The sequence below is a fragment of the Hoplias malabaricus genome, chromosome 2 (genome assembly GCF_029633855.1).
Source record: "Hoplias malabaricus isolate fHopMal1 chromosome 2, fHopMal1.hap1, whole genome shotgun sequence".
In the NCBI taxonomy this organism is placed as follows: Eukaryota; Metazoa; Chordata; class Actinopteri; order Characiformes; family Erythrinidae; genus Hoplias; species Hoplias malabaricus.
In genome coordinates this window covers 24,672,589-24,692,464 of record NC_089801.1, presented here as the reverse complement: position 1 = coordinate 24,692,464, position 19,876 = coordinate 24,672,589, and the positions used below count along the sequence as shown (strand labels likewise).

General features: G+C 39.5%; 1 protein-coding gene across 1 annotated transcript in view; it reads left to right on the top strand.

Annotated features, from left to right (window-relative positions):
* zzef1 (zinc finger, ZZ-type with EF hand domain 1) overlaps positions 1 to 6,923 on the top strand; it is a 57,368-nt gene extending 50,445 nt beyond the window's left edge. The window contains exons 53-54 of the mRNA XM_066657406.1: positions 923 to 994; positions 4,035 to 6,923. Of these exons, the coding sequence (XP_066513503.1) occupies positions 923 to 994; positions 4,035 to 4,115 (153 nt within the window). The 3' untranslated portion in view covers positions 4,116 to 6,923. The remainder of the gene's footprint in view (positions 1 to 922; positions 995 to 4,034) is intronic.
* The last annotated feature ends 12,953 nt before the right edge of the window (positions 6,924 to 19,876 follow it).

The following is a 19,876-nucleotide window of genomic DNA, read 5'->3' as shown; positions in this document are numbered from 1 at the left end:
TGATTACTGTAATGGTCACTTAACTGGACTTCCAAAAAGACCATTAAACAGCTTCAGCTGATTCAAAATGCAGCTGCCAGAGTTCTCACTAGGAGCAAAAGAAGAGAACCCTTTCCCTTAACATCTTAAATCCTTACACTGGAGACCAGTCTGTTACAGAATAGACTTTAAGGTGTTGTTACTGGTCTATAAATGTCTTAATGGTTTAGGCCCAGCATATTTATCAGATCTGCTACAGATGCATGAGCCAAGCAGAGATCTTAGACCTATAGGATCTAATCAGTTAGTCCTGCCTCAGGTGAAAACTAAACATTAGAATATTAGAAGAGTCCATACTTTAAAAAGTTTTAAGTCAAGACTGAAACCGTTCCTGTTTGAACAGGCTTACAGCTCAGTTTATCATACTCTTCACATTTTATTCTGTAATGACACTTTAGTTTTTTCTTTTATTGAATCATTTTAATTTTTTATGTATTTTCTCTTTTTGCGCTATTTTAATTGTTTTAAATAACTTTTATTATTTTTATTTTTGCTCTTATTTCAACTCTCTTTAGACACTGTAAAGCACTTTGAATTGCCCTTGTGTATGAAAGGTGCTCTATAAATAAACTTGCCTTGCCTAATTGTTTACCAACTCTCAGAAATAGTGGTACATTTTGTTGTCACTGTGGTGGTACCCTGTTGGGTACATATTCAGTAACTTTAATTAGGAAACATATCTGTACAATATTCAGTATTAATTGTACATTAACTTTAAACAGAAGTGAGAAGCCTGATAAGGTGTTTTTTTTTTTTTTTTTTTTTTTTTTTTTTTTTTTTTTTTTTTTTTTTTTAGTATTTACACTGTGTTCTTTTTTTTCTTTCTCTCAAATTAAGTGTACATTTCAGTGGGGTACATACTGTTATTTCCTTTGTTCACCAGGAACAGGGCATTCTGCAGGAGTATCTGCTTGCTCTCACCACCAATGAGCAACTCATTTTGCGCACAGCTCAGGTAAGTTGTTTTTTTATACATTTATTCTGTATTATAAAGATTCTGTTTATCCTACATCTCAGAATGGTATAATATTTGCAGAAGACATATTGGTTCAAAAAGTGTTCCCTTGCAATTGATGAAAGTCATTTTTTTGCATAAGGCTGAACTCCCCTGCTATAGGGCTTCATAAAGGGCTTTTGTTTTGTAAATAAGGTCTTGACTTGTGCTGCATTCCATTTGATTTCCAAGTTCCGAGTAGGAAATTTCAACTGATACGAGTTCAGAATCCAAGATGGCTGCCTGCACATAAACTGTGTGTAAAAGCAGTAGTATCCTACTGTTTATTAGTGCTTCTATCTGTGTGTGTCTTGTTAAATCAGTCTTGCACATAGCATTGACTGATTGCTACACGTGGATCTGTTTCCATGGTGTTTGGATGAGTAAAATATTGCATAATGCACTATTATCGGCTGGAATATCTAACAGTACTACCTGGGAACAAGCTGACAATTAGGGCATAGGGTTTTCTGAATGATTAACTGGAACACAGTCAGCTCGGGTGTGGTGTCACTCACAGCTCTGACATCTGACTTATGAGGTAAAAGGAACGCACTGTTATTTCCATAATTAAAGCTGCTGTCTGTCAACTTTTTTAAAATAATTGCAGATCTATTTAAATATTGTAGCTTAGGTTTGATGAGCGATCTTTGACAAGATAAACTGCATGTGTCATGTTTTTATTCATCTTTTTTGAGTGAGTTTAGTTTATTTAAGGACAATAACCATGTCCTGTAGAGTAGCATGGAAACAGCATAGCCACATTTAAACTGATATTTAACAGTTTTGTTTTTACATAAGGGCACAGATAAGTGCATCTTGTGAAGTGTGATTAATTGCGATTAACCCCAAGTTATGTTACTCACAGATAATCATTCTTCCGCAGAGCATTAACAATACAAAAACAGTTCTATATACAACATGTTAAATATCATAAGAACCCTCACACATGTCTCTGGAAGTGGCATGACCCTCAAACACGGGTGTTGAAAAATTTTCCACAACCAGCCAAGTGCCTTGTTGCATTGCCTGAAAACGTAATTAGGCAGTGTTTCATCAGCCAGCCATGTTATGCCCCTGTTCATGTTTTGTTTTCTCATTGGTGCCATAGTGCGAAACAATGATCATTGAGAGCAGCAGTTATTCTCCACCTCAGTTCAGTTTTAATAACAGTCATTCATGAGAAGAGCTTCCAAGTGAAACTGAAATATCACTTTCCTTTTCTTTGTATTTTTTTTTCCCGTTGATTTGAATCTGTGTGAAGACATTCATAAAAATAATGAAACCGATCGAGAGTTGCCTTCAGTTACATAAATGTTTGCAGACTCACACGTAATTCATACACCGCTGCAGTTAGGCTTTTGAAAGTCTCTATTTGGTGTTATATTTGTGCTTTAAAAAAATTTAAACTGTAGGCCATTAAGTAGGACAATTACGTACGACCAAAATTCAAAATGGCTCTAATCGTTTTCAGTAGCTTATTCTGAGGATATGGTGACGCAGAACTGGGAGACCACCAAACCTGTTTACATATTATAAACAGTACTTAAATGTTCATCTCACTTTCCACTGTGCAAATACAGATCAAAACTACGGGTCTCAGATGATGTGGGCATGAAAAGAAAATGTTATTGAGAAAAGCAATGAGACAAAACGGTCAAAAAAAAATCTGCCAGTATTCTCAAAAATAGTCTATTTCACATACCTCAGGATGAATGAATATGCTTTATTATTTGGATTATCATGAGAATGAGTGAATGCATCTGTCTTGAGGAGACTGAAATTGCAGGGTTTTTTTGCAAATCTAAAAGTATCTTGAAAAGAATGACAGCAGCAAGTTGTCTTGTTAATGTTGAGCACACACAGCATGTATATTTAAGTTATGTATATTGGATATAAATAATATCTTTTGGGGGATGTTTGGTGGGTTTTTTACCCTGCTTTGGAAGATGAATAACTTGTGATTACTGTTTTCACTGGAAATAAGACAAATTAGGAGTGGTCTCTGACTTGTGCACAGTATAGTAGTGTGTATTCATCTGTGTGGGCTGTGGTTTACTCCAATGCATTTAGTAATTGGCTCCTATTAGCCTGAGTGGTCCCGCTCTGATCAGATGAGAGGTGTGAAGATGAGTGTGTTGTGTGTGGATGTGTAGGATGCCACTAAATGCAGTGAAGAATGTCTCTGTGTATCAGATAAACGTTAGCAATTAGTGTGCACGGTCATTTTGGTGTGTTGTTGTTTTTGTTGATGTTTTTTAACTTCAGCTGAAAACTAATCTGTCAAAACATTGTTTTTTTTTTCAGTTTTTTTTTTATTTCTAAAAGTTTAAATGAACATTATGACAAGAAAAGTGTTGTGTATCGTTGGTTACAATGTAGGTGTGATTTTGTTTTTGTCCTGGGCTTTGAGAACCACAGGTGTGTAAAACAATTTGATGAATTGCCTGCTATACTTTGCATAATTCTCTCTCTCTCCCTCTCCCTCTCCCTCTCTCTCTCTCTCCTATTTTCTTTTCTCTTTCGCTCTTATGTCATCATCTTCCACTTTGTTCTCATTATCCCCTTGCTTCCTTTCTTTCATTTCACAAATTTTGGCTCTTTGTTTTTTTCTTTCTTTTGCTCTTTTTCTTTCACCATTATTTCCCTTTTCTCTCTCTCTCCTGCTCTACAATAATCTCATTATCTGTCACTTTGATTTCATTCCTTTGCTTCTTTTGTCTGTTTTTATGTTTTTTTCCATCTTCTTTTTACTGTCTTTATCTTGCACTGTTTTGTCATTTCCCTCGTGTTCTGTTGGTTCTTTCCTCCTTTCTTTCACCACTTTTCTCATCTCTTTCTCTTTACTGCCTTCATCATCTTACTTATTCCTCTTACCCTCCTCTCTTGTTTTCTCTCTGCCTTCATGATCTTGCACTCATTACTCTCACCCTCCCTCACATCCTCCTCCTTTGTTTGTGATTCTCTCTCTCTCTCTCTCTCTGTCATTTTTATTGTGCAGGCCCTGAAGAACATCGCTGCCATCAGCCTGGCCATCAATTACAACAATAAATCCACGGCACTGCTGAACGTTTCCCCCTGAGTGAAAGCAAGCAAGGGGCTGGCAGTAGGGTGTCCTCTTGCAGTGGTGTTATGCAGCAGGTAATGAGTGCACTGGGAGAGCCCCTTGGAAAGTCTTCCAGAAATGTCGGCCATAAACCAGAGGCACTCCCCTTCTTTAAAAGAGGAACAGAGCGAAGAGTTATCCCCCCATCACATTTTATTGTTAACGGTTGGCGATTTCAGGGGATTACATCGGAATCATTTCCTTTCTCTGGAAAGGCCGTAGTAACCATGACTTTTTGCCTTAGACCAAGGATTTCCGAATCTGCGCAATCTTCTAAAGACAGAAGGGAAAAGAAAGCTGTTTCGTTTTTTTTGTTTGTTTGTTTTTTTATATCTCCTTTTCTTTTTGTATGCCCTCTTAATTAATCTGTTTTACTTGAACCCCAAATTCATTGTTTAAAACAGGTCAGCATGGTGTGCCAAATTTGCTCCTCCTTCCTTTTATTTATGCTTGTCTTTTTCATCACTGGAAGAGGGAAAGAGAAAGAGAAATGCACTATGGGTGAAACAATCGATCATAGTGAAAGCAGGTCACCTTTTCCTTGCCTTGCGTCCCTCTGTGGACGCTTAGCGCCTAAAAATACGAGCGATCCGTGCAGTCTCATCCGTCAGCTCGGCCCTAGACTTCAGCGTGGACGGAAACTCCAAAAACGTAGCTGAGAATGACCTAAACTTCTCACTCAAACAATCGCTTGAACCATGAGACCTTGCTATATTTTTGACACATTTAGATGTGGTGAATGTAGAAGGAACACATTTTTTGTTTTAAATTTGAATGTCCACTCTGCCTGTATACTGTAATCTGGTAGCTACACTAGTCCACACTAGACTGATATTGGATTCCAAGTATTAAAGTGGTATTTAAATATCTGAAGGCGTGAAGACCCCATGAATTCACACCCATTTGAAATGATACAATTTAGTGTCCAATCATCTTGTTATGAATCTGCCCAAACATTAATTTGACAATAAAGGTAGTTGGTCTTCTGTGTTTACTACTATATCCAGAGAGCGTAACTTTCTTCCTTATTCTGCATGGTGTCTTCAAAAGCTCTTCTCATTGGAGTAGAATACCTGTGCAGTATACAGACGCAAGCTGTATTCACTACCTTTGGCTTTGCAGAATGTTTCCCAAACTAAAATGCTACTAAAATCCTTCCCGAAGGTGTTTAATTTGTTCTCCCAATCATATGGCTGCTTAAGGAGGCGTTCAGATGACGGCTTTTTAAACATGTTTTGTCTCCTGTTTAAAAAGAAGAAAATTCTATATTCAGGTTTGATTGACACACATTTAATCACAACACAGAGGCTCGAAAGAATGCAGCAACCAGAGATGAATGATAAACATTAAAGGATTTATATAATAATAATAAGCTTGTTTTTTCAGGTTCAGATGGATTTTATCCATGTGTTGAGGTGGTTTAGGCTCCTGGTGATAGAAAACAGCCATAATTTGCTTTTCCTCAGTGCCATGTAACCTTCAAAATGACATCTTCAGTACCTTTAGTTATAGAACATAATTATAACACATTCCACTGGTGGTTTTTTAGGTACACTCTGTCCTGACTCTAGAGTATTGTTCTGTTTTTCAGTTTACAAATGGTATGTTTGTTACATTCATTGGATTCATTCATTAACAATAACCAAAAGAACTTGGGAGAGTTTGAAAAGATGTCATCTGAATGCCATGTAAAGTAATGGTTTTGTCAAAATTACTCATGTTGCTAACAGAATTGTCACCATACCGATTGAGGATGGGGGTGGGGCTATTAGAATGAATAGCATAGCAACCATAGCAAGTTGGGTTAGCCTGTTTATTCTCATGTTTCTTCAATTGAAAAGTTAGATGAGTGTTTAAATTAAGAAAGTGATTTTAATAGTGAAGGAAAAGACATTCATTATTAAGAATTTCCCTGAAATCAATACATTTATCATCAAGGTGCACTTTAGTCACACATGGTAAACATAAAATATGTTGGTCTTGTTGTTGTTTTATTTTTATATTGTTTCATTTTAGTAGGAATAGAGATGGTCAATGATGCCAAAGAAACTTCTCCCTTAAAAAAATGAAAAATCTTCCAACAAACTGAAAAATTGTGACAATGTACAAGAACATTAACAGTGTTCTATGAGATAGTTGCTTTAGTCTTGTTTCTATGTAACACAGTGGATGAATTGGATTGTTAAGAGATTTTTAATGTCTGGACTGACTGAGAGTGGCATTAGGGTTGGACACAGACACTTGTCTTCAGTGATTTTGTTTACACAGATTCAAGTTACGGAGCATTATCCACTTCCCGTGCCTGAACTCCTGTTTTAAGATGGCTGCCAGGTGGAAATCCTCTCTCTCTCGAAGCCTCAGATAATAACAAGTTATGTGCCTATGTTTGAAAAGAAGCAATCTTAATTTAAGATGAACCGTTTGCTTGTAAGAGAATTTCTCAGCAGTTATATTTTTTAAAAAGTAATTATATGGTTGATTTGAAGCAACATTTTATTTTCACGAATGTCTTTTTTCCCCCTTTCCCTTAGTTTGGTTAACATTTAATTTCAAATTGACATTAATTGAATGTATATAGCTGTGAATAATAATAATAATAATAATAATAATAATTGCACATATAGGAATTAAATCTTTCATATCAACGGTCTCCCCTAAATATCAAAATGATTTAATATATTGTTCTTGGTTGACACTTGACTCTTTGATTTTTGTATGCCATGGCACTTGGAAAAAATGATTTGAGTTTCTCTGTAATTCGTTTTTAATTAAAATGCTATTATGATGCCCAAATAAGACTTCCTGTTTTTCTATACCGGTAAATAGAGGAATTAGGAACTGCACCCCATTTGGAGTTCCTAAACATGAGTGAGTGTATATATATATATATATATATATATATATATATATATATATAAATGAATTGGTATTTATGGGAGTAGGAGTTTGAGTTACAAGCTATTGAAACTTAAAAAAATAAAACAAAAAAGGATTTAAAAAGCTAAATGTTAATTTAATTAAATTATTTTTTATCCATTTTTGACAAAAAAATGAATGATCTTTGAGTGTAATACATTTCCATGATGTTGGTTGATCTTAGACTTTGCCCAGAATTGTAGCTTCAGTTTTGTTATGTTCCAGTGATGAGGATCTATTTGCCTGCCCCATGAAGTACCACATTTATTTAAATAAATAATAAAAAAAATGCTTATTTATTCATTGTTCTATATATATTTTTTTATTATTTGCAGTGTTATGTTTGCATGCTGTTGTACTGTAAACTATCCTTTTAACATCCCATAGATCATCTATTCCAGCAGCTTTTTTCTTGTCCTTCTCAGTTTCTGTATTTGTCACTGATATGTGTGTTCAGTCTTAGCAAACACACAATTCCACCCTCTGTACCAACACCTCAAACGCAATGTAAATAGTTCTGTCCTGGGTCATCGATTTCTGCCCTCCTAGAAGATAAACCATCTGTTGCATTCTACTACTGCCATCCTCAAGTCCTGGAGAGTATAATAATCTTTTCTTTCTTGTTCTTTAGACACATGCCTACTCTCTGATCTGAATGAATATGTGAGCGCTCAGTCTATATTCATACATATTCTTCTTAGGAGTTTAAATTCTGATTGATAATGGTACATTTTTGTAGTGTAGTGGATAACACTGCTTCTAACAAATTTAACCCTTTAAAGCCTGACACATTAAATAATAATACAATAAAACTGATTTTTTTTTTTGTAAATCACACATTGCAGCCCTTTAACTAAAATCCTAATGTAGTTCATTTTTTAATTTTGGATCATATAATTTTTTAATGCACTGTATTTAGGCATTTTTTCTTTAATTGCTCTTTCATTCAGTTCCCTGCATCAGTTAGACTTCTTAACAATTATTTCTTAATTTTGATTGATTTCAATTAAACAATGAATAGCCAAACGTTGTCTCTGTACTTCAGAACATTGTCCTTGACCTATCAGTACTCATTTCATATTCTGGTGGTTAGAAAAACACCAAAACCACAAAGGCTCTTTTTTGTTGATCTTCACAACCATGTTTCCATATTTAGAGGAACTGCAGTTATTTCTGTTACTGTCTGAACCTTGGCTTGAGGTATGAGGTCATTTAACAGACCTCCCACACTCACCTATACCATCATCGTCTTCCTCTGAACCTCACACAATCAACAGCTGAGTCAAAACATTTTGCAAACAAAGGCTTTTGGAAAACTATAAATACATTTTTGTTTCATAAAATACTTTGTAAAATTGTCTAAATGTGTTTCTGCTGTACCAGGACTTTCCCCGGGAGGCTGAGGGGTGTAATGCCACGATAATTGGAACACTTTCTCCGGTCCTCTTTTTTGAAAATAGGAACCACCATCCCGGTTTGCCAATCCAAAGGCACCGTTCCCGAGGTCCATGCAATATTGTATAGGTGACAGCCCCACAGTATCGAGTGCCTTCAGTAACTCTGGGCGAATCTTATCCACTCCTGGAGCTTTGCCACTGCGAAGCTTTTTCACCATCTCAGTGACTTCAGCCAAGGAAATGGAATCTGACCCCCCAGACACTTTTGGCCCTACCTCCTGCACAGGAGGCATGTCTCTCGAGTTAAGGAGTTCCTCAAAATGCTCCTTCCAAAGCCCAACAATACGCTCAGTCGAGTTCAGAGTTTCACCATCCTTGCTGGAATCGGAAGTTCCCCGAGCCAATCCCGAAAAGCCTCCTCCTTCCACTTGACAGCTTCCCTCACCCCCGGTGTCCACCAACGGGTTCTTGGGTTGCCGCCATAACAGGCACCGACAAGCTTTTGACCACAGCTGCATGCAGCCGCTTCCACGATGGAGGTCCGGAACAGTGTCCATTCAGACTCCATTCCCCCTACCTCCTCCGGAACATGTGAGAAGTTCTCTCGGAGGTGAAAGTTGAAATCCATCCGGACAGAGTCATCTGCCAGCTTTTCCCAGCACACCCTCACTATACTTTTGGGTTTACCAGGTCTGTCCGGCAGCTTTCCCCGCCATCGGATCCAACTCACCACCAAATGGAGATCGGTTGACAGCTCAGCCCCTCTCTTTACCCGAGTGTCCAAAACATATGGCCTCAGGTCAGAAGACACAACCACAAAGTCAATCATTGACCTTTGGCCCAGAGTGCTCTGGTACCAAGTAAACTTATGAGCAATCTTATGTTCGAACATGGTGTTCGTTATGGACAAACAATGATTAGCACAAAAGTCCAGCAACATAACACCACTCGGGTTTAGATCAGGCAGTCCGTTCCTCCCAGTCACTCCTCTCCAGGTTTCCCAGTCATTGCCAACGTGAGCATTGAATTCCCCCAGCAAAACAATAGAGTCAGTGCAAGGAACTCCACTCACTGCCTCCAAGAAGGCCGAATACTCTGAGCTGCTGTTCAGTGCATATGCACACAAAACAGTCAAAGTTTTCCTCTCTGCAAGCCAGAGCTGCATCGAAGCGATCCTCTCATTTACTGGGACAAACTCCAGCTGTACAGGCGTCAGCCGGGTACTTGTGAGGATGGGTTACGTGGGCTGCCCGGCCACCAGGCACTCGCCGTCGGACACTACCCCCAGGCCTGGCTCCAGGGGTAGGTCCCGGTAACCCTCTCTCGGGCAGGGTACACTGAGTTTTAATAGGTGTACTCATAGGGATGCTTTTGGATCATGTTTGTCTGGATCTTCACTCCAGACCTGTTCGCCATGGGAGACCCTACTAGGAGCTAACAGCTCCCGACGACATAGCCCTGGAGGTCATGAGACCTCACAAGCCTTTCCGCCACGACAAGGCCCTGATCCAGGAAGAGAATTGCTTCAGTTTTGCAAAAAAAGTAGTCCTGAGATTTTCTCCTGTGTTTTCATGAAGTTAGCAACAGTTTTGTAATGGTTTGGTGAATGCATGGAAATGCTTCCACTTCATTCACAGTTCAGTAGAGAACTCAGAACACTGCCCCAAAAGGATGTAAGTTTGTTTCTGTATTTCTCTTCATTAGATGATGAAAGAGCCACCTCCAATGACCATGTACCATATTTTATGTTTGGCTTTAAAGGGTTAACTTGTACAATAGAGATAGTTTTGAGGATAATGTATTTTAAATTGTGGACTTTAATTATGTCCTTGGGGCTCAGAGCAAGGATTGGGACAGGGCCATTGAGTTAAACATCTGATTCCATTCCTTAGTCTCTCGATAGCATGAGGAAGGCTGATTCAGGGCTTGAATTAGGACCAGGCCACAGTTAGCCCTTTCTCTTTATCCTCTCCTCCCTATATTTAACCTCCTATGGAGAGTGAACAGGGATGTATTATGGTCAGGCTCAACGCACGCCACTGATGATGATATTTGGAGTGATAAAATTGTGGGGAGAAATATTGGATAAGATGCTGATGATTCAGTGCAGTTCCTGCTCTCAAGCAGCCCCCACATTTCTGACTCAGTCAGTCTGTCTCTCTCTCTCTCTCTCTCTCTCTCTCTCCAACCCCCCCACCCCCTCTCACACACACACACACGCTTTCTTTTTCTGACCATCTCTTTCCCTGTCTGTTAGGTGCTATGTTCAGGAGCCCACAGCTGAGATGGCAGAGTGGGATGATGAGGCTGGTGATGATGCTGGTAAAGATGTCATCCGAATGGGAAGTATGGTGGTGGGGTGAATGAATTATAAATAACCTCTGACACAATGACTGCGTGAAGCTTGCTCGCAACTCCCACGCCTCTCAAATATCACTTGGGCAAAGAGGAGGAGGAGGAGGAGGAGGAGTGCTAACGTCGGAACTTCAGAGTTCTGTGCGGCGTGACTCTGCCTTCAGGATTCCTCTTCTTCTGGGGGCTGTCAGTCTTTGAGGTTGCCCTTGATGCCTGTTTTGTGGACTACGCACTACTGCTGGGTTCATTTGTCGAACTTTGGAGCAGCATTTATGGTCTGTATAATATTACAGAATAGACAGTGAGCTGCCTTGTCACTGCTGTAAACTTCTGTAAGTTCAGGCTTCCCATCTATTCTCTAAAAAGCTTGGAATCACTTTGAATTCATATAAAATGTTTAACTGTTGTAAGCACGTTAATGCTCCATTTTCAAGCAACTTCATGCACAGTGGGGGGTGATAGCAACCAGACATGTTTGAAGCTACCTCAGAGAAGCAATCTCAGAAAATTGGGTCAGGTTCAGTCCCAAAAGGACTGCAAGGTGCTCCTTCTCTCCAGAGGGATATGTATAACAGTTCTGCTGCTATACAGAGGGAATTGTACGTCTCTAGGTGATGTTTGTCATTGAGCATGGTGACCTTGGGCTCATGTGCAGCTGCTCCACAGTAGTCCATTTTATGTCATATCAAATCTGTATTTGCCAAGTCATTAGCGCACTCCTGCAAATGGTAAGAGAGAGAGAGACAATACATCTATATTTCCTCTATTTATAATATTTATTATAGTTTCTAGGGCGGCATGGTGGCGCAGCAGTTTAGTGTCGCAGTCACACAGCTCCAGAATCCTGGAGGTTGTGGGTTCAAGTCCCACTTCAGGTGACTGTCTGTGAGGTATTTGGTGTGTTCTCTCTGTGTCCGCGTGGGTTTCCTCCAGGTGCTCCGGTTTCCACCCACAGTCCAAAAACACACGTTGGTAGGTGGATTGATGACTCAACAGTGTCCATAGGTGTGACTGTGTGTCGCCCTTTGAAGGACTAGCACCCCCTCCAGGATGTGTTCCTGCCTTGCACCCAGTGACAACACCATACAACAACTATTTTCACAGCATTTGTAATTGTAGTGGGTACTATTATTAATCTAGAAATGATATAACCTATATGGTAAGACGTGCATGGGTTATTTGTAAAGTACTTAAACACCTGTTTTACAGTCAAGAAAAATATAAAGTACACCCTCCTAGGTGAACAAGTATTTGGTGATTCATTCTCATGATGGCAACATTATTTAATTGTGCTATGTGTGGTACTGCAGCGTTGCTGGGGTATTCTTTACATTCCTCGATGTCAATGCTGCATTGAGAATAGACTGACAACCAAGATATTTCCAACCCACATTGGTTCTGTGCTCATAAAGTGACCACGATATAGGGTTAGAGGATGACTCACACAAATGAGCTTTAGTGTAATCATACCTCACTTTACAGATTATAGCTCATTTGTGTAGTTATATCCACAAGGCATGTCTGAAATGTGGCTTGTACGTTTATGTTCTCTTTAGTATAGAAATGCAGAGCAGTACATAAACCACACATTACAGTCAATGCACGTTTGATAGCTCTGTGATGTAAGAACTATGTAGGCACAGGATCTACACATATGTGGGTGAGAAATAACTTAAAGTAATGTATTCAGGCGTGTCATATATCAAATTCTTTAAAAGTGTCACTACAGGTTTGGAATGGTAAAGACCTAACACCTGACTTTTAGATTTAGATGATCCAGTGACTGTGTTTGTTTATTGCTCACTAAGACCTAAACAGCAGATTCTTTACCTTCTAAGTTGCAAGGTAGAACCAACATGGATTCGACAGTACATACGTGCTTGAGGCCAGGACAAATCGTTAATGCTCAGAGTCCCTCAAACAATTCCCATGTTTGTGGACACATGCCCATCCAACATTTAAAAAGTTTATCTGCACTTTATTTTAGTGCAATTGTTTACATTAGATAGTCTATTGGAACATTTATGTGAGGACTGAATATGTGAAAATGTGTTAATTTATCATTTATGGGTTTTGTGTGATTAGTTTGAAGCTACTCCAGTTCATAACAAATGTATTTGGTTGACTATTGGTCCTCTTTTCGTCGGATACTTTTTTATGGATTTAATAAAAGTCTAAATCGCCAAAAATGTCCTCAGCCTTTACCTAACCCAGTTTTTACCCTAAAGCCCTAACCCCTTCCTTGAAGTTTACACTTTGATGACGTTGATGACCTTGTCCAAGGGTGAGCCAAAATGGCGCGAGTGTTCAAGTGGTCAGAGCTGTGGGTGGAATTGAGACACACTTCACTTCGCGCGTTTTCGTGTGTTTACAGCAATTTTCAACCGAGCACTGCTCAACATGACAGGGTTTTATTGGAGCCTCGAACATATAGAACTTATAGTCTCTTCTTCCCCCACCCACGAGCCTTTTACTTTCTGCTCTAGATTTTACAAAACTGAATGTCTTCTCGCTTGTCCCCACAACGATAGGAATACACGGAATAATCTGACCGTTACTGAGGTTCTGACGAGACAATGAGACCTGCTCAGCTTTGTGTTTTACATGAAAACATGAAAGATTATTAAACCCAGAGTTATGTTACATACAGCCTTTTATCAGCCAGAAATATGAAATGTAAGTATTGTCTGAATGCAAGCGATGTTTGGATAATTTCTGGTTGATAAAATGTGGGGCTTGCGTTTATTAATGTTTAAAAACCGCACCGCTAAAATGTAAACTTTTCTGGTGTAAATGAGTAGCTTTAACGTCAGAAATACAGTGCTTCAGTTTTATAATTTGGTATGAACAGAAAATAACAGGCTTTCCATGATCCTAAATTGTCAAGAAATGATAGAATGTTAGATTTTTTTTTAGGGCCAAATGTTGCATGCAAAGGAATCTTCCCATAAAGGCATTTGTTAATTGTCTTGTTAAAGAGTTGGCTATCTGTTTATGTATTAAATTTCATCCAATTATAACCCCCACCACTGGCCCCATGTTGCCAACAATCCTCTTTTTTGAAAAGCCAAAATATAGCCGCCCTAATTTATACCTCTCTACACATGACACTGGGTGTGATGATGACCGTAAGATCATGCACAGCTGCTTTAGGGTTACCCTTTTCGTTTTATTTTACTTTATGAAGAAGACTATGGCCTGTCTCTGACCATGTGGGTGAGCCTTAATGTAGATGAATTCAGCAATTATAAGGGATGTCACACTTTTAAACATATAGTGTATATATATCTTTCACTCTCTATCTTTTGTCTCATGAGTGGAGCAGAGGTCTTGATTGCTATGCTACGTTCACTCCCTCAAGTGTGAAAATGAAACTGCAGCTGGATCATTTGTCCTTCGCCTGATAGCTGCTAAGAGGTTATTGGAACATCTCTTCACAGCAGGTGCAGTTTTACCACTCTATACCTTTAGAGACCAAAGGCAAAATTTACATCAGGACTTTTTTAATCAGACAACAACGGGCACTCAGAACACTATCTTTGCCACCCTGCCCCCACAGGCATACTGCGTATACACCCACACGGATGGTGCAAGCTTTTATTCTGTTTCTGCTTTTCACTGAGTAAATAAGCCTCCCAAAGTCTAATCTTGACAGCAGATATGACAAATGCAAACACACAGAGTCTAATGGTGCACCAGAGATACAGACAGGGCATGTTTTATTTATTCATGTGTTCGTTATTTTTTATTTTTATTTTTTTTGTGTTTTCTCAGACGTGACCACCTTCCTCTAGCAACAGAACTTCTAAGCACAGGGGTGAAAGGCTCCCTACTTTGACATGCATTATACACCAGTCAGTTGTTCTCCATGAAGGATCGCTTGGTTAACGCCCTTTGACACTCTGGTTCAGTGGTCAGGACCACCACAGAGCAGGTATGATTTGAATGGTGGCAGGGCCGTCACTAGAGATGAATGATTAGGGCTAGCCTTTAACCAGCTGGGTCCAGGGGTAATTGCCTCACAGCAGCATGTTTCTTTGATGAGGTACAGATTAAGCAAAGCCACAATGTTACGTACAGTAAGTAGTAGGTCCCAAATATGCTCAAATACTGAGAGTACAGACTGGTACAATCAATGTGCATTTGTTCTATAGTTGTATTTCTGTTTAAACACCTGTCTGAATGTCATATTTGACAGCAGAAATGGTTTCTCAATTATATTTACAGTTTCTTTAAACTGTAAAAAAAAAATATCCTCTCACCTGACTGGCCTTTGGAGGAGCTGCTTCCTTTAAAGAAAAAAAAAGTTTCCAGTATCCATCTACTTTAGGGGGGGCACTAAAACAGGTTTAATGATGTCCATAGGTGGTGGATATTTCCTAGAGCTGCAGTGACACTGACATAATGGTGATGTGTGAGTGTGTGTTGCCCTGGTACAAGGGGATCAGGGGTATTTTAATTCTGTGTTCACCCTCTCTCCGCTCTCAGACACACACATAACTTGTTGGTCCACCTTGTAAATGTAAAGTCAGAGACCTTAGCTCATTTGTTGCTGAACAGTTTGTGTTAGTCATCCTCCAGTTCTTCCTCAGTGGTCAAAGGGTGGTGGACTATTCTCAGTCCAGCAGTGACACTATAATATTTAAAGTCAGCAGCAATTGTTTTCCACTTTTCCACTGTATGGTACCTACTCAACTATGCTTGACTCTACACAGCTTTACCTGGCTCTACTCGCTTGGTATCTGGTTGTTTTTACAATATTAATCCCCGCCACCTCCCTGAAATCTAGCCAGTGATGCTGCAAAACATTACAGCAGTTTGTAATGGTTACCACAGGCTTTTAAGCACAACAACAGCGGCTAACATTAGGCACACATCATGTATTTTCCTGTTGGACTGAACACAGCTCCGCTGTGTAGATTTTTGTTTCTTGTTGCCCTGAGTGGCTCTCACTGGAATCTTACATCCAAGGAGCATTTGAAACTCTTTTAAAAGAAAACATATGGGGTAATTTTACAAGCTGCTGTTGAGTGAGATAAAAAAAAATGTGATCTCTTCTGAAGCTTGAAGATTTTGCCAATGTGAAGTTTGTGCTGGATGTCTGCATTTCTTCATGTAGAGAAGTCTCTCTACCCAGCCAGCGCATGGCAATATTTACATGTCACACTTGGAACCATGAGCAAACAGGGACTAAAGTAGTCCCTGGTTTCACACATACCAAGTAACAGATAATTTGATATGTAATAGAAAAGCTAAAATGCATACAAGTGCAGCTATAGGGTCAATGGAGCTGATAAAATGAACAGTGTACATAGAAACAAAGAGGGCATTTTAATATTTTGACTGATCTGTGTTAATATCCAGAGATTTGTTGACACTTGCTTTTCCAAAATTCCCTTAGAAATAATTGCTATGAATAAGTAGTATTTCTTTACTGCAGCAACAGTTTTTGATCAAGCTCCACTCCGACTCATCCCCCAAAATACTGGATGGAGCTGCATCACTCAAGAAACCCAAGAGCTGCAGGGGGTTTGTACTCACTAGCCCACACATGGCATTGGGCGTAGTGACCTTAGGCATATGTGGAGCCTTTCCAAAATTCAGTAAATATAAGAGGTGTTTCTAAACTGTTGGACAGATAGTGGGTAGCATTTTGCATTAGCTGTTGGCTTCTCCGCACTGTGTAACACACTATGTGAGGTTTGAATTCTGCTCTTATCATCGTAGTAATGAGACCTACTTCCTTCCTCCCACCCGAGACGCTAAGGGCAGTGTGTGTCCTTTCCTACGAGGACTGCTTGATAATTGGCTTGTTTAAATAACCCACGAGAGCAAGTCCTATTCGACCTTTCGACCCATATTTTGTAACATCATTGATGGCTGTGTCCGATTGCAGTATGTCAGACACATAAGAGTGATCTGACTTCTCATTATGCTCTCATTTGTCTCTTTACCCAGTTGAAAACAATAGAAATTATATTATTAATTTGGGCAAAGAGTGTGTGATTTTAGCTCCTTTTTTAACCTGCTTTGTTAATTGTTGAATATAGGGTAGGGCCAAATTGTAGCTACATACTGTGCCCTTTTTACATGCAGCATGAGCAGCAACTGTGACATCTGATATTTCTGACCTGTCAGAAAGGTTTGGCAACTGTTCTTGGAGTTTGAACATCTTAAGCGCACGGTTACTGACCTCTCCATCTCACATGACTCTCCATGACTCACATCTCTCCATGACTCTGTCTCATAAAATGAACAATAACATATACAAAGTGGGCTTAAAATGATGTGGGACAGCAGGCACAAGTGCAAGCGTGGCATATTTACACTCATTGACCTAAAAGGAAAAAAGGCACTTAAAAAGCTGTTGAAATCTAATGAAATTGTGTGTGTAAAAGTAATTTTTATATATGTAACTAATTACAATATTAGAGATATACAGTATTAGTGAATGTATAAGTTAATTGGAGAAACCTGTACAAGAAAGGAGGATGTAGTACCCAGTTTGGATGCCTCTAGTCTAGATACAAGATAAGATATGCTGGGGCATGCAGGCATAAATATTGTCTTTTGCATCCGGTGATGTATTTACCCAAATATGTCACAGCTGGGTCTGTAGATCCTGCACACTTGTAGGTTGCTGAAGCTGGCTTCCCAGCTGGTCCCATGAATGTCCAGTTGGTGATACATCTGGTGAGAATGCAGGCCAAGGAATTGTAATCTGGTGGCGATATTCCTAGGAAGTCCTTGCTGTGTGTGTGAGCCTTATTCTGCTGAAAAATGCCAGTTGGAAACCCTGCCATGCAGGCAATACATGTTGCTGCAGGACATCTTGCACATATCACTGAGCTGTTACTGTCCCTTGTATTAGTACTAGGGATGACTCCAATGGCTCCTGAGATCATAAGCAGTTAGTTTCAGTCTGTCGTGTGTGTGCCCTCATGTAACTACTCCTCTCAATATCTCCTAACAGCTTGATCAGAACGGCCTAGATGGAGGCAATTCTTGAAACAACCATCTTGCTTCTCTCTGTCCTCTCTCAGAATCTGTCAACTGGAAAAAATTTCTTCCAGTGCTTCGTAGAGGCATGTCTATCAGTGAACGATCTTTCACCAAGAGGTACACTACCCAAAATAATCTCTGAGAGCCTTATTATAGGGCAACGGCAGAAGCATTTTTCATGTTCGTGTGGCAAGACCCTGTGTCTTAGACCACCCTTGTAATCATTTGCGTTTATCTGCCTGAGACCTAACTGCACACCGAGTTTTACAGGAATCTGACTGGCGGACATTTTTTATATATAATGTTTTCTTCCCAATATATGTACTTCATTTTCCCCAAATATTTGTGGACATCTGCTAATTCAAAATTTCACATAACATCAGGGGGAATACAGCATGACGTATGGCACAAATCATCAAAGATATATGCCTTCTCAACATTTCTGATACACAGGGTGTTATTCTACCAAATGGAAATTTCTCATTCAACAGGAACGTCCATATGGGGTTACATTTCACACACAGTGTGAGGACCCACATCAGGCCATGTTGTTCAGACTGTTTGTTTTCATGCAGTGCAAGCAGACAATTTGGGAACATTGGCTGTACACAACAGCCAAATCAAATGTGCAGTTGTCAAATATGCCTAAGACTTCTGAAATCACACACTGCATGCCCAGCTTTAAACTGAAGGCATGGCTGAAACTATTTCCCTTTAGCTCAAATGTAGTCAGCCAAGGCATAACAATTGAGCAGTTAGCAGTTCTCCATAAAGTATGTGGAGCTGTCCAATGATGTTGCATATGATGGAAATTGAAAAGGACCAGCTTCACGTCTCAGAAGGAGCATGTGGTGGGCTCCAACCTCCCAGCTCGGTAACATGGTGTGATTCACAGAGCAAGAATGAAACTGGCAACGGCTAAAATTAAGTAAAAATAGTTGTGAAGAAAATTGAAAAAAAGTCTCACAGACCGAAAAATAAATAAGCACTACTGAAAACAACATTATTTCCAAACACTGTAATATTTTGATAGATAACAACCTTAAAGAAAATATTTAAGGCGACATAAAACATTAAACTGCAATCTAAGTTTCAAATAAAAATGTACATTTTAATTGTTTAATCTCTTATTTGAGCGATGCATATTTATTAAATAAGTTTAGATTGAAATTTGTATGATTTACAGAAATAGAAGCCAGCTGGGTCTTTGTGTATTCATAAAAATATTTGTGTACATCATTTGCTTGTGATTCTTTGAGTTGATGGAAGCTACATTGGTAAAATGTGAATTCACTGTAACCGCTTATCCAATTCAGGATCGCGGAGGGTCTTGAACCTACCTGGAATCACTGGGCGCGAGGCGGGAACACACCCTTGAAAGGATACCAGTCCATCACAGAGTGACACACACACACACACACACATATGGACACTTTTGAGTTGCCAATCCACCTACCAACTTTTGATCCTCTGAGCACCCAGAGGAAACCCACGCAGACACGTGGAGAACACACTAAACTCCTCACAGACAGTCACCCGGGGCGGGACTTGAACCCACAACCCGCACCGTACTCCTTATTGTTCACTAGTAGCAGTAATCTCTAAGTGTAGCTGATCTGATAACAGTAACAATAGTTTAATATTTTACTTGATTTAATTATATTGACAAAATTTGAGTTGGTAAAGGGTGCATTAGCATTATGTAGCTTTCTAATATTATGTCACAACTGGCCAACCCAGAAGGTGTTCAGAGTGACCATTTTACACAAATCTGAGATGAATTAAACCCTAGTCACACTATGACTATCTGCTATCCATTTAAAATGATTTTAGCCAGGCCTATTACAGGTCACCATGGTTGTGTGAGATAGCACTGGGGACATAAAGGTGTATTTACATCTCAGAGACACCTCCAGGTTCCATAATAGGGCTGACCTTCTGCGTGGTCCACTTTTCCAGCTGAAGGCAGTCCGAAATGAAGCATTTTTCTCCTTGTCATTTCTTCTTTCATTTCTCCTGTGTCGACTGGCATGGCACACATGCTGCCTGTGGAACAAAGCCCATAAT